This window comes from Diceros bicornis, chromosome 5, assembly GCF_020826845.1.
Source record: "Diceros bicornis minor isolate mBicDic1 chromosome 5, mDicBic1.mat.cur, whole genome shotgun sequence".
Lineage (NCBI taxonomy): Eukaryota > Metazoa > Chordata > Mammalia > Perissodactyla > Rhinocerotidae > Diceros > Diceros bicornis.
Genome location: NC_080744.1, coordinates 94,791,381 through 94,806,538, shown reverse-complemented (window position 1 = coordinate 94,806,538; position 15,158 = coordinate 94,791,381). Strand labels below are relative to the sequence as shown.

General features: G+C 48.5%; 1 protein-coding gene across 1 annotated transcript in view; it reads right to left on the bottom strand.

Moving 5' to 3' along the window:
* The window catches only part of SLC28A1 (solute carrier family 28 member 1), a 45,360-nt gene extending 34,342 nt beyond the window's left edge, over positions 1-11,018 (bottom strand). Inside the window, exons 1-5 of the mRNA XM_058542528.1 lie at positions 10,943-11,018; positions 9,974-10,085; positions 9,011-9,093; positions 7,666-7,757; positions 3,340-3,523 (exon numbers count right to left, since the gene is read on the bottom strand). Coding sequence (XP_058398511.1) covers positions 3,340-3,523; positions 7,666-7,757; positions 9,011-9,093; positions 9,974-10,069 — 455 coding nt within the window. The 5' untranslated portion in view covers positions 10,070-10,085; positions 10,943-11,018. The remainder of the gene's footprint in view (positions 1-3,339; positions 3,524-7,665; positions 7,758-9,010; positions 9,094-9,973; positions 10,086-10,942) is intronic.
* Positions 11,019-15,158: the final 4,140 nt, after the last annotated feature.

Sequence of the window (15,158 nt, the reverse complement as noted above, 5' to 3'; positions counted from 1 at the left end):
AAAACGTCCTATTTCTCCTTTTTTTTTGAAAGATCTTTCACTGAAGAATTCTAGATTGACACGTTTTTGGTTTTATTTTTTACTGTTCCACTGTTTCCTCATTCATATTGTTTTTGAGAAGAAATCTGCTATCTGTATCTTTGTTCCTCTGTACATATCGTTTTTTCTCTGGTTGTTTTTAAGATTTTCTCTTTATCACTGGTTTTAAGCAATTTGATTATGACGTGCATGGTGTGGTTTTCTTCATGTTTCTTGTGCTGGAGGTTCGTGGAGTTTCTTGGAAATTTGGATATAATTTTCATCAAATTTGGAATTTTTTGGACATGATTTCTTCAAGTGTTTTTTTCTTCCCTCCGTCTCCTTTGGAGACTTCAAGTACACATATATTTCCCCACTTAAAGTTGTGCCATGCCCTGTTTGACTCTTCCCAGTTTTGTTGTTTGGATTTGTTAGGCAGAGCCTGAGCAGGGCTTATTCTTTGGCTAATTTTTCCCAGTACTGACCCAAGATCTTTTTTAGTACTCCAAGCAATGCCCTGTGAATTATGAGGTTTACCACTTTGTTGAGAATAAAAACTATTCCTGGCCCTGTGTGATTTCTGGGCACTGTTCCCTCTAATCCTCTTGGGTGGTCCTTTCCTAGGCCTTGGGTAGTTTCCTCATGTGCACTCACTGATCAGAACTCAACTGAATACTTGAGGAGGACCCTCTGCAGGTCTCGAGTTTTCCCTCTCAGCTCTCTCTTCTCTGGTACACTGCAATGTGAACTCTAGCTGCCTTGCCTTCCCTGGGTTCCCAGCTCTGTCTCCTCAACTCAGGAAATCTGCTGGCCCCACCTTGGTTCCCCACCCCTGCACTGTGGCCTGGAAACTGTCTCAGCGCAATAAGCTGGAGCAGTCATAGGGCTCACCTCATTTGTTTCCTGTTTCTCAAGGACACTGTCCTTTGTTGCCTAATGTCCAACGTTTTAAGAGCTATTGTTTCATATATTTGTTCCGATTTTTTAGTTGTTTCTCAAGTAGGAGGATAATTCTGGTCTCTGTTATTCCATCTTGACTGGAAGTCGAAACCGCATGCATGTATTTTTTAAACAGCTTTATTGAGACAAAATTCACAAACCATACAATTTGCCCATTTAAAGTGTACAGTTCTATGGTTTTTAGTACATTCACAGAGTTGTGCAACCATCACCACAATCAATTTTAAAACATTTTCGTCAGCTCAAAGAGAAACCCCATACCGCTTGCTATCACCCCCCAATTCTCCCATCCCCTCTCCAGCCCTAGTCAATCACTAATCAACTCTCTGTCTTTGTAGATTTACCTATTCTGCACATTTCATATAAATGACACCATATGATATGTGGTTCTTTGTGACTGGGTTCTTTCACTTAGCACAATGTTTTTAAGCTTCATCATTATTGTAGCATTTATCAGTATAGTCATGCACCACATAACGACATTTCAGTCAATGACAGACCACATATATGATGGTGGTCCCATAGGATTAGTACCATATAGCCTTGGTGTGTAGTAGGCTGTACCATCTAGGTTTAAGTACTCTGTGATGGTCATACACAACAAAAGCACGTGTATCCCTATTGTTAAGTGACACATGACTGTACTACATTCCTCTATATGGCCAAACAATATTTTGTTATATGGATATACACATTTAATGTATACCCAAGTTGATAGACATTTGAGTTGTTGCTGTCTTTTGGCTATTATAAATAATGATATTATGGACATTTGTGTACAAGTTTTTGTATGGACACGTTTTCATTTCTTTTAGGTATATACCTAGGAGTAGAATTGCTGGGTGTGGTAAACTCCGTGTATGATATCTTGAGGAACTGACTAATTGTTTTCTAAAGCAGCTGCACTATTTTACATTCCCACCAGCAGTGCAAGAGGGTTTCAATTTTTTCACATCTTCGCCAACGCTTATTATCGTCTTTCTTTTTTGTTATAGCCGTCCTAGCAGATGTGAAGTGGTATCTCATTGTGGTTTTAATTTGCATTTTCATGATGGCTAATGATGTTGAATATGTTTTCATGTGCTTATTGGCTGTTTGGTATATCTTTGGAGAAATGTCTATTCAAATCCTTCTTCCATTTTTCAATTGGGTTGTTTGTCTTTGTATTGTTGAGTTGTAATTCTAGATACAAGACCCTTATCAGATATACAGTTTGCAAATATTTTCTTTCATTCTGTGGGTTATCTTTTCACTTCCTTGGTGGTGTCCTTTGAATCAAAATGCTTTTAGTTCTTATAAAGTCTAATTTTTCTACATGTATTTTTTAAAGGAAATTTTATATCAACACCTCAAATGGAAAACCAGTATCAATGATATGTCATAAATAGACAACAATTGTAAAAATAAAATCCTTTTATAAATCTATTTAATAAAGAGAAGGCAAATGTAAAAGCAAATCTATCTATAAATAAAATGAAAAATTTGCTCTTCCATAGGCCAGCCCAAATCATTTTGTTGTGGTACGTGGATCTTACTTTGGGAAACACCATCGTGCCTTGTACCTCCCTGGCTTAGTCATTGGATATCTTTGGGCACCAGTTTCTTCATCAACAAAGTAGAGCACTAAAATAGATTGGTGGTCTTCAGACTTTTAAGCCATAGAAACCTTTTTTTCCAGCTAAATTTTTTTGCAAATCTTGGTTCATAAAACAGATAAAATAGAGCTGCCTGGTTGAAATGGGGATGGGGGGTGTTTGATGTTTCTCTCCAATCTCCCTCTCCTGCCCTATAGTATCGTCAAAGTTTCCAGAGCTCTAAGGAACCCAATTTGAAAACCAGGGGATCCCAAACTACTGTCCAGGGACACGGCTGGCCACATCAGAATCCCCTGGGGGCTAACTAAAAATATTGACACCTGGACCCCAATCCAGCCTGCTGAATCAGACTCCAGGGGTGGTCCCCTGCAGCTGTGTGACTCCCACATGCCCCAGGTGATCTGATAGGAGGCACTGATATGAGCCCTCCCTGCTTGGATGGGCTGGGATCTCTGAATTTAGGAAACTGTTGAGTCCTGTTCTCAGCTGTCATAGTTACCTGTTGTAAGTGGGGCAGAGAACCAGATGGGAACCAGCAAAATGCCACCAAGATGGTTGCTGCCTTTGAAGCCACCCAGCAAAACCTGCCCTGGGGCTCCCAGGAGGCAAGCACGGTGAGGTGTGTTCCCCATGGCACAGAAACTCTCTGGTGGGACAAGCGCTGAAGCCCTCCTCACCCAGCCCTGGCTGTGACCCTGGAGCTGACAAAGAGGTCTTCAGCCAAGGCCTTGCCCCGGCCCTGCCTCAGGGTTGTGAGCTCACTCACCTCTTAAGCCAGAGGTCCAGGCGGAAATGCCCCAGAGGCTTGACATGCCTCGGCAGCTTTGGCCCCAGCAGCCTCTTCAGCAGGCTGTGGGCCAGGAAGACGAGGACCACACAGGTGAGGACAAACAGTGCCAGGGCCCTCTGGAAATCCAGGAGGCAGGCAATCAGCAGGAAGGCAGCAAATGCTGGGAGGAGGTGGGGGGGGAAGACGGAGAAGGGGTCAACCACGATGATTCTGGCCTCTCCAGGCCCCTGCAGCCCCGCCTGCAGGCTCCACCTTACTCCATCCAGAGCTTGGAGGGCAGGAATGTCACCTAACCTCCCTGAGCCTCAGTTTCCCCATCTGGAAATGAGAATAACCATCTCTACTGTGTTGGAGGGTTATGATGGAGTTAACTGACGGAATGTGTGTGAAAGGGCTTTGCAAACTGTGAAGTGCTGACCAATGTGAGGGAAGAGATTTGTAAGCAGGAAGCAAGACAGCGTGTCTCTGAGCATGAAAGGAGCGCCTGCTATCTTCCAGAGCCACGTTAGGTCCGTGGAGGACAGAGATGGACAAGTCAGTTACTCCAGGAAGGAGTTCACCCATGTGTGACAGGATCCTATTCTGAAATATTAGTCAATGACCATTTTCTTCCTAGAACTGGCTTTTGCCCCTTTGCCCTTCTCCCCTTTGAGCAGCTCAGCCAGTCTGTGCTATTCCTCAAGAAAGGAATATGACAGCAGATAGCCAAGGGGGAACTATCTCTCCCTGGCTTATGAATTTCAAAAGCCAGGGCCCTTGAAGAATGGAAAGAACTTTTAGCCTTCCCATTGGATAAAAATGTAGGATGAAACATTATGAGGAAGTGTCAGCCCTCCCTCTACCCCCTCTGCTGCCAGACCAGTTGGAGGATGATGAGAGCAAGGGCACTGGTGGGTCCCAGAGGAAGGAGCTCTGCCCCTGTTCCCAGCCTGAGCCTGGGAAGGTGGCTAAAGCCCAGGTGTGTTTGTGGCATTGCAAGCAGAGGAACGCCACGCCAGGGAGGCAGTGAGATTTCAGAGAGGAATGCCCGTGCCGTAGGTGGGCAGGCAGAGCCGCGGAAAGCTTCTGAGGTTCTGCACACCTCAACAGGCACCAAAGCAGCAGAAGTGATCTCCATGAGTGGCTGGGAAGAGGAGAGAGGAGGGAGACCAGAACAGGCCGTGGACGGGGGTGTCTCCATGGCTACCTGCAAGGGCAGAGAACCTATGGCCAGTTGGAGAAGTGGACAGGTCAGTGGACACCTGAGGATTGATGGTGGATAAGCTGCCCTGGGGACTCCTGGGAAGAGGAGTGAAGGGATATTCCAAATTGACAGAAATTAAGTTCCCATCACTCAGTTGGAATGACAAAATTGAAATAGAAAATAAGTCAAGTTATAGAAAATAAAGGTACCTTTCTCTCACACAGAAGTTTGTGGCCTGGAATTCCTACCTGTTCGGGTGTCAGAGGCACCCAGGTGAGGGTTTGCAGGGTGGTGTCAGGGATTCAGGCCGGGGCTGCGGAGGGCAAGGGGGCAGTGGCGGGGCAGCGGCTGCACTCTGCACTCTATAGCACTCGCACGACTACTCCTCACCAGGATCCCACAGGCCGGGACTACGGGGATCCCCACTTAGAGACGAGGCTTCTGAGGCTGGCGGAGTGAGTGACCCCCAAGGGAGGAAACGAGGCCAGGATTCCAACCCAGCTCTGTTTGTCTGGGGGCCTGTGGCCAGCAGGGATTCAGGGAGGGACTGGCATGTCGTGCGGGAGAAGAGGCAGTGTAGACGAATCCTCCAGGAGGAGCACGGGAGAAACGTGTCTTAGGAAGTATTTTTATCCATCTAGGATCCGTTCACCCCTCTAGTGACAGGACTTTTCTGTTCCCTTGGGGCATCCCGCCCCACTCTCAGCCCATGTGGTCCAGCAGTGCCAGACCCACTTCAGGGGTAGGAAACCACCACATCGCCCCGGGCCAAGGGGATGGTTCAGGGATGGGCGCATGGCCCGAGCTACACCAATCAGAGACCTCTGGGGACTTTGGCTGGAACTACGGGCAAGAGGCACAATCTTCTTCTGAGATTGGGGACCGTGAGGTCCTCCATGCCAGTAAGCCGCCAGGGCCAAACTGCACCCATAGAGAAAGCCTACCTAAGGTGAGGAAGCCATTGCTGCAGCTCAGGCACCAGGTACTCAGAACGCGAGCTTCATTTCTCCATCACACATGCTCCCAGAAAGTGCGTCAAGGGCCTCACGGTAAAAGTCATGATACAATAGTGATATTAAAGAGCCAGAGGAAATCAAAATCCAGACATGGAGAAAGTCGATGTTGGCCATGGTAAGGGATAATGTAATGACTGAGACTGGGTTCCTGACAGCCAGGACAAAAGTGGAAATAGGATGAGATAGGTAATTTGCATTACCTACTAGAAGGAATTCCATCATTTCTTCAAGAAAAACAAACCTGAGTCTGAGAGAAGGTGGAACAGAGAAGGCCCTGGCTCAGATCCTGTCAAAGGAAGACTCCACTGCCTCAGCCATCTCTAGAAGGAAGCCATGCCCATCTCTGCAGATGACCCTGCTTTCCACATCGTCATGAAGACTGGGGCCATTGCTGTCATGTCTTTCACAGTCCTCTCCCCCACCTGACCCCCATGAAGGTCTCTACGTGCACACCTGCCTTCCCTCTCTGTCTCCACCTGGCAGGATGAGGTGGGCCTCCAGCTATGAAGACCCACCCCTCCACCTGAGCTCAGGAGCCCTCCTTCCCTGTGCCCAGGGAACCTTGCTCCATCGGTCAGCTCTGTCTCCTAGTCCTTTACCTCCTTTCTGCAAACTCCCTGCCTTGGCTCATGAACACAGTCAGAGTGTCTTCCATCACAAACTACCCCTTCCTTGACACTGTCACACCCTCCCTGTGAATATTCCCACCCTGTGCTCATAAAAAGTTTCTCTAAAGAGCTGTCTACACTTGCTGTCTATGCTGACTCATCTCCCGTTCACGCCAATCCAGCTTTTGCACCTCCACCCTAAGCCACCAGTGACCTCCTTGTCCCTAAATCCCATGGGCCGTGCTCAGTCCCTGTCCCACTGTTACCCTGACTGCAGAGATACTGTTGATCTTTCCCTCCTTCTTGAAACCCTTTGCTCGCTCAGCTTCAGCACCAACCCCACTGGGGGTCTCCTGCTCTCACCCCCATCTCCACACCTTCTCAGGCTCTTTCAGGGCCCGTCTTCCTCTGCCAGCTCTGTCTGCATGGCTGGTCCCCAGGCTTCTGTCCTTGACCCACTTCTGGACTCATTCTCCAGGTGTCCCTGGGACACCTCCTCTCCTCCTGGATGGCCTGGCAGTGGTACCTCCGACACACTGTCCAAACAACTCATCATCCCACCCACCAAGACCTCCTCCTCCACCATGTCCCTAGCTCTGGGGAGGGCACCATCACCTACCCCGTCACCGGAGCAGAACCCTGAGGCATCCTGGATTCCAGAGCCTCCTTCGTTCTGCACACTTGATCAGCTCCCAAATTTGGCTGGCATTGCTTCCCGAGGATTTCTCAAATTCATCCCCTTCCACCTTCCACCACTTCACCTTGTCACACATGTACTATTGCCCTCAACGTCTCCTTCTCCCCATCTTTCCTGCCTGCCTCTTCCAGCGTCCCACAATATGAATCTGACCTCGACACTTCCCTGTTTAAATCCTTCAATGGCTCTCTCTGGCCTTGAGGGTAAAATGCAAGTCCCTGAGCATTCCCCCAACCCCCCACCTCACCCAGTACCGGGCCCCTTCCCGTCCTTCTGGCCCGTCCTTTGGCACTCCTTGTCCAGAACCCTCCAGCAACACTAGACTATTTATCAGCTCCCTGCCCACACCCTGCTGGTTTTCACCTTTGCTCCTACAGTTTCTCTGCATGGAGTGCCTTCTCACTCCTTATTGTCCTTTCCCTCCACCTGGCTAACTCCTGCTCCACCTGTGAGATTTGAATGTCACCTCCATCTGGAAGTCTTGTCTGAGCACCTCCCATCCCTCCTTGGTGCCCCCAGATGGCTCACTGCATTGTGTGAAAATATTTGTTTCCTTCTCCCTTACTGATCAGAGAGTGCCAAGACGAACAAGTTCTCGTCTTGCTCCATTCCCATGCCCCAGCTTCTGGCACTGGAGCTGGCCCTGAGTTGGTGCTCAACAAACATTTGTTGACTCAATGGTTAAGTGAATGACTCTGCCCATGTGGATCGCTGTGGGGGAGGTGGCTGAAACTTGGGTGGTGGGGCCTGGGGGCTGGGGTAGGAGTATCTGTCTTCCAGGCAGGGCTCCAGGCTCACCAGTACAGAGCAGGCCTATGCAGATCCACCGGAACAGCCGCATGTGCTCCCTGCAGAAGAGTCTCACTCCCAGGGCTGACTGCAGGATCCTCCTGGGCAGACAACCAGTGGGGTCCATGAGTGGCCACCCCGACTCCCCTGCCGTGGGGATCCTCAATACCTCCAGGCAGAAGCCACTCAGGTATGTCCCCAGTAAAATGGCAACGTGGGGTGAGCCAGGCACTGGCCTTCACATCCCATAGCGCTGAAGGGTGACCCCAGCCCAGAGCAAATGGCCCAGGCCATGCATGCCTTGTGGCCTGTGTCTGATAATCCTGCCTTCAGGGTTTGGGAGAGAATGAACTGAGACAAGCCTTACCAACATACAGAAACGCACAAGCAACAATGGCTGCCTCCCCTCCCCCGTCCCATTTCCACCATTCGCAGAGCAAAGTGGAGAGGCTCCCAGCTCTGCCTTCTCTCTCTTGGTACCTGGGACACTTCTCTGAGCCGGCATCCTCCCAGTGAGAGGATGTGTGCACGGCCTACTCCATGCCTCATCGCCATCAAGTGCCCCCACTGCCTTCTGGGCCCAGCGCAAACGCCAATTCTTGCGTGGTCGTTTGGTCACTTGTCCATCCCTGGAGGAAAGGCTGGTACCTGAATAGCCTCTGGGGTCCCATGGGCTGAGCATGTGGGAGATGCTCACTCAGTGTTCATTCAGCCACCAGCGGCTGTTTTAAGGGACCTCTCTCCCTTCTGTCTGTTCCCACCACACCCTCCTAAGTGAGGCATCCTTCCCCAATCTCCCCCAGAAGGTAGAAAGAGGGAATCCCTCTCCTGCCACCACCTCTTGCCCATGATGCTCTCCTCAGCTCAGGATCTGGCCAGTGAGGACCCCAGTGGGCCCAGGCATCAGGAGGCCAAGTTCTAGGCTCGTACTTGCTGCCTATGTGACCTGGGGCCATCCCTCTCGCTCTCTGGGCTTCAGCCTCCTCACGTGAAACGAGGGACCTGGCCCAGTCTAGGAGTTTTCAAACTAACCCTGGAGGTTCCCCAAGATGCCCCAGAGGCTGAACAGGGTAAAAGGCAGATGGAGATGTTGAGAGGAAGGCCAGGCTGTTGCAACTGCAGCTGCAACAGGTGCAGCCCCACAGTCTATATCAGGGTTCCTGATGGGAGTTTGTTCTGGCTGCTTCAAAGCAGGTTGGGAAGCCGGGGCCTGGCTCACATCTGAGGCGGAGGCCAACAGAGCTCATGGTTGGCTGAAGCGTCTTTACTTCTTTCTTCAACCAAGTTTCAGGGAGCCCCTCCCTCTCTGTCAGGAGGTTCCCCACCCGTGCTCCCCTGGCCAGAGACCACCTACCATCCCGAGGAGGGCTCCGGACCAGCCTCGCTCCTTCCACCTTCTGCAGTACTCGAGTCACTGCCGGGGGTCTGGCCTTCCTCCTAAAGCCACCAGAGAGCAACCCGCATGAGTCTTCCACCCTGAGTCAGAACTAGAGCTGGGAGCCCCGAGGGGAGAGACCCTGGCTGCCACCAGCGCACTCGCAGGCACCTCAGGGGTGGGCTGGGGTGGGGGCTGGGTTTTTGCACAGGAAGTAATTAGAGGGCAACTTAATTAAATTCCACAAAGCACACATTGAGCCCCTACTGTATGCTGGGCTCTGTAGTAGACACATCTTGCCCTCAGGGAGCTCATGGTCTGTGTGAGGGAAGGACACTCAGGGGAGGTCCCAGGCAGGGCCACCTCACCCCATGGCTCCAGGGCATCATTTGCCCCACAGTATATGGAGTTGCATTCCAGTGTGTAGGGGGGTTATTCTTGCAGATCACACTGTGACATGCACATCCTGGGGTTGTGCAGTGTAGTGAAGGGGAGGGGCTTTGTCGGGGGAGGTTGGGAAGGAAGAGGGTGTCATATTAGGCTCCAGAAGTTCTGGGTGGTGAGCCCTGACCCGGCCATCACAGAGCAAGGACAAGATTGCCAGCATCTCGAAGGCTGAGACTTCCCCAGGTACTCCTGGCCCCCATCGTGCGGTTTCTCCTTCTTAGCCTTTAGATCACAGCTTGGGTGTCACTTCCTTGTTGAGACCTTCCCTGACCTTTCAGACTAGGGCAGGCTATACCGGCACATCATGGGTGCACAACAAATTTTTAATGAGTGAAATACAGGGGTTGCTCTGTGCTGAGGAGGCCAATACACTGGGGGCTTCCTAATTGTTCAAGCAAAGAAGTGAGGAGGAGGCGCAGGGGAGCATGAAGGAAGATGGTGAACAAAAGCCCCTCCCACCAGGGGGCCCAGATAGGAAGGGGGAAGGGGACAGACCAGGCTTTCCAAGAACTCAGCCCCTGTGTTGTCCAGACCATTGGCCACAGATCTGAGAGAGATGGACTCTTTTTGTCTTGATGTGTCATCCTCCATGAATCAGACCTTGCAGCTGAAAGACAAAGTCAGAGCCCAGAGCTAAAAGTGGAAAGCCAGGCAGGACCCAGGCAAGGGGCCTGGAGGATGGGAAAGGAGAGGGCCGGGAAGAGGGAGCAGACACCTGGCACAGCTTATACCATCTCAGAGCTCAACCTTAATTGTGCCTGGAGGCCACAGCCATGGCTCGCCAGGGACAGAGGAAGTGCCCCTTTCTGCACTCACTTCTGAATCTGTGAGAGGCAAGTCCTTGAAAATCTAGGAGCCAGGCAGAAACAGGGCAACTTCTGCCCACTTCGTAAGGAAGGAGTTATGTACAGCATATGTATGCTTCGTAAGGAAGGAGTTATGTACAGCATATGTATGTATCTGATAAAGGCATTTTTCTGAAAAGAAAACTTTCATCACTCTCCACAACAGGTTAAAATCATTGTCATTAAGTGATATCTTCGCTGTGTTATACTTTCCTACCTCTGAAAGATGGAGAAACAATATCCTGAAGACATCATTCCAGTCCCTGGGTCCAACTATACCTGAAACTAGTCCTACCCCTGGACTTTTCAAGACCCAATATAGCCCTTTTTTTTTTTTTTTGCTGAAGCTCAGTTCATAGGCTTAAACTCACCCTATTAACAAGAGCCCTAACTAAGACTCCCATCTCTCCCCATCTTTTTCTTCACCTTGGGAAGCACCCTACTCTATCCAAACACCAGCCTGGTTAAGCTCACATACCCAGAGGCAGGCACACATGTGCATGCAGGAGCAGGGACGCATGTGGAAGTGTACACACAGGCAGAGCCTGGGAAAGATCCGCCACCTGTGCATATGCACAAACAGACACACAGAGAGAGGCAGGATCCTCTTCCTACTCACATATTTGTGGTGAACAAGTCACTCTCAGGATAGATGGAAGCGTGCGTTTCCGTGGGGACAAGCGGGCTCCAACCTTCTTGCCCTTTGGCTTGTCTTCTCCTTTCAAGGGAAATGCCTGGGCAGAGTCCAGAGTTGGAGTAGGTTGGGCCTCCCTCCCGGCTCTGTTCAGCACCCTCTCCAGAGCCCACAGCCACGGGCGGGGCCGAGACTTGAACCTCTCTCAGGGAAAAGGGGAAATGGGGCAAGTGGGCCCCACTCTAGGCCCGGCCCCTGAGTTCCTGCCTCCAGACTGAATCTGCCTTCCCCGTCTGAGATGCCCTCCTCCCCACTCTCGCCTGCTCCCCAACTGACCTCTTCCGGGAAGCCTGCCTTTGTTACTCTCACTCCTCAGCCTCCCCTCCTATGGCCCCCTTTTCCACCTGCCATCAGTGCTGCTCAGTTTTTTTGGATGGTGCATTTTTTCCTTTTATTTTGCATCTTATTCAGTATCCCTTTCTCACTGACTCAGTAATTATAACAGCAACCTATTTTCCTGAGCTTGAAGATAAGGAAAGCAGTATAGCTGTCACAAATAGTAAAGGCGTTTCAGGTCCAGCATCAACTCAGTCATGAAAACAGAACAAAAATCACACCATTTCCCCCTTTGTTTCATTTTTTTTTAAACTAACACCTAAGCAACAGTGTGCAAAGTCAGGGGACGAACCCTTTAGTGTTTCAATCCTCAAATGAAACATTAAACTTATCTGACAGGATTGGCAATATCTCTTTAATCATTAATTGTACACACTCAGGACAAAATCCTTACTATGTATAAACACTTCCTGGTACCGGGGTGTGAAGTTCCCTGCACATGCTGGTGGTTTTGGAAGTCTGGAGAGGATGACGGATGGAGGGCGGGGATGCCCTCTCTTTAAAACCATTTCTTTGTCTGTCCTTTTGGTTCCCAAAGCGTTACATGTGCATTGTTAAACATTTAAGTATTATAGGAATATACAGAACACAAGAAGTTAAAAGTTCCTCTAGGGCCGGCCTGGTGGCCTACTGGTTAAGTTCCCACGCTCTGCTTCAGTGGCCTGGGGTTTGCAGGTTTGGACCCTGGGAGCAGACCCACGCACCACTTGTCAAGCCATGCTGTGGTGGTGTCCCATATAAAGTAGAGGAAGATGGGCACAGATGTTAGCCCAGGGCCAATCTTCCTCAGCAAAAAGAGGAGGATTGGCAACGGATGTTAGCTCAGGGCTGATCTTCCTCATAAAAAAAAAAAAAAGTTCCTCTAATCTGAGCCCTCCAGAGATGACTACCACTGAGTTTGCAGAATTTTTCTCCAGATTTTTTTCCTAAGTGAATACTATTTTAGGTTATTCATTTTACATTACGGGTTATACTACACCAGCTTTTTGGCAATTTGCTTTTTTGGACAGAGATCCACACCCTGCCCCACTGACTCTACTGGGGGCCTATGTGCTGCCTTGATTGTAAACTAAATGTCTGGGGCGTCATCTGGTTTATTCTGGGTGGGACACCAGCCTCCGTGGGCAGCCTCCACAGGGATGGGCTTGAAGCTGCCTGCACAGGGGGCCTCGTCAAGCCACAGTGAAGGGCAGAGGGGACTGTACCTTCTTCTCTGCCTCTGCTCACTTCTAATCTCTTCCCCCTTCCCTCCTCCCTTCCCACTTCCTCCTCCCTCCTCTCCTCTCTTGGTTTCTCAGTGCCCAGAGGGAAGCCAGGAGACACAACACATCTAGTAGTAGCCAAGCCTGTTTCAAAACATTCCCTACATTGCACCTTATAGCCTCTAAATCTTCATATGCCTGATCTCTAAACAAGGATGTAACAGGCTGTGTGTCATGGGATGGACTCTGAGCTTGGAGCCCAAAGGTCTAGATTCAGTCCTGGCTCTGAAAGTTAACTTGTTTCTTCATCTATAAAACAGGGGGGTGGGAAATAGTACCTACCTCATAAATAAATATTTATGGGGGTTAAATGAGCTGACACAGGTGAGGTGTTTGGCAGAAAGCCTGGCACCATCAGGCTGGCAGGTGTCATCACTGTCACAGGTCCCATCTTGGGGCTGTTTTTCTGTGTGTGTGTGAGGAAGATTAGCCCTGAGCTAACATCCGATGCCAATCCTCCTCTTTCTCACTGAGGAAGATTGGCCCTGGGCTAACAACCGTGCCCATCTTCCTCCACTTTATATGGGATGCCGCCACAGAATAGTTTGACAAGCAGTGCGTTGGTGCACGCCTGGGATCTGAACCTGCTAACCCCGGGCAGCTGAAGCGGAGGGCGCACACTTAACTGCTGCGCCACCAGGCCGGCCTCTGTTTTTTTTTTTTTTTTTTATTGATGTTTTAATGGTTTCTAACATTGTGAAATTTTGGGTTGTACATTTTTGTTTGTCCATCACCCCATATATGACTCCCTTCACCCCTTGTGCCCACCCCCCACCCCCACTTCCCGGGTAACCACAGTCCAGTTTTCTCTGTCCGTGTGTTGGTTTATATTCCACATATGAGTGAGATCATACAGTGTTTGTCTTTCTCTTTCTGGCTTATTTCACTTAACATAATACGCTCCAGGCCCATCCATGTTGTTGCAAATGGGACGATTTTGTCTTTTTTTATGGCTGAGTAGTATTCCATTGTATATATATACCACATTTTCTTAATCCAATCGTCAGTCGAGGGACACTTAGGTTGCTTCCACTTCTTGGCTATGGTGAATAATGCTGCACTGAACATAGGGGTGCATAAGCCTCTTTGGATTGTTGATTTCAGGTGCGTTGGATAGATTCCCAGTAGTGGGATGGCTGGATCATAGGGCATCTCTATTTTTAATTCTTTGAGGAATCTCCATACCGTTTTCCATAGAGGCTGCACCAATTTGCATTCCCACCAGCTGTGTATGAGGGTTCCTGTTTCTCCACATCCTCTCCAACATTTGTTGTTTTTTGTCTTGGTGATTATAGCCATTCTAACCGGCGTGAGGTGGTATCTTAGTGTTGTTTTGATTTGCATTTCCCTGATGATTAGTGATGTTGAGCATCTTTTCATGTGCCTATTGGCCATCTGTATATCTTCCTTGGAGAAGTGTCTGTTCATTTCCTCTGCCCATTTTTTGATCAGGATGTTTGTTTTTTTGTTGTTCAATTGTGTGAGTTCTTTATATATTATGGAGATCAACCCCTTGTCAGATGTATGTTTTGCAAATATTCTCTCCCAGCTGGTTGGTTGTTTGTTCATCTTGATTCTGGTTTCATTTGTCTTATAAAAGCTCTTTAGTCTGATAAAGTCCCACTTGTTTATTTTTTCTTTAGTTTCCCTAGTCTGGGTAGGCATGTCATCCGAAAAGATTCCTTTAAAACCAATGTCAAATAGTGTGTTGCCTATATTTTCTTCTATGAGTTTTATAGTTTCAGGTCTCACCTTCAGGTCTTTGATCCATTTTGAGTTAATTTTTGTGAATGGCGATAGCACATGGTCCACTTTCATTCTTTTGCATGTGGCTGTCCAGTTTTCCCAACACCATTTATTGAAGAGACTTTCCTTTCTCCATTGCATGTTCTTAGCACCTTTGTCGAAAATTAGCTGTCCGTATATGTGTGGTTTTATTTCTGGGCTTTCAATTCTGTTCCATTGATCTGTGTGTCTGTTTTTGTACCAGTACCATGCTGTTTTGATTACTATTGCTTTGTAGTATGTTTTGAAGTCAGGAATTGTGATGCCTCCTGCTTTGTTCTTTTTCTTTAGGATTTCTTTAGCTATTCGGGGTCTTTTGTTGCCCCATATAAATTTTAGTATTCTTTTTTCTATTTCTGTGAAGAATGTCATTGGGATTCTGATTGGGATTGCATTGAATCTGTAGATTGCTTTAGGTAATATAGACATTTTAACTATGTTTATTCTTCCAATCCACGTGCATGGGATATCTTTCCATTTCTTTATGTCATCGTGGATTTCCCTCAATAATGTCTTGTAGTTCTCATTGTATAGGTCCTTCACCTCCTTGGTAAGATTTATTCCTAGGTATTTTATTCTTTTTGATGCAATTGTAAATGGTATTATCTTTTTGAGCTCTCTTTCTGTTAGTTCATTATTAGCATATAGAAATGCAACTGATTTTTGTAGATTGATTTTGTACCCTGCCACTTTGCTGTAGTTGTTGATTGTTTCTAACAGTTTTCCAACAGATTCTTTAGGGTTTTCTATATATACAA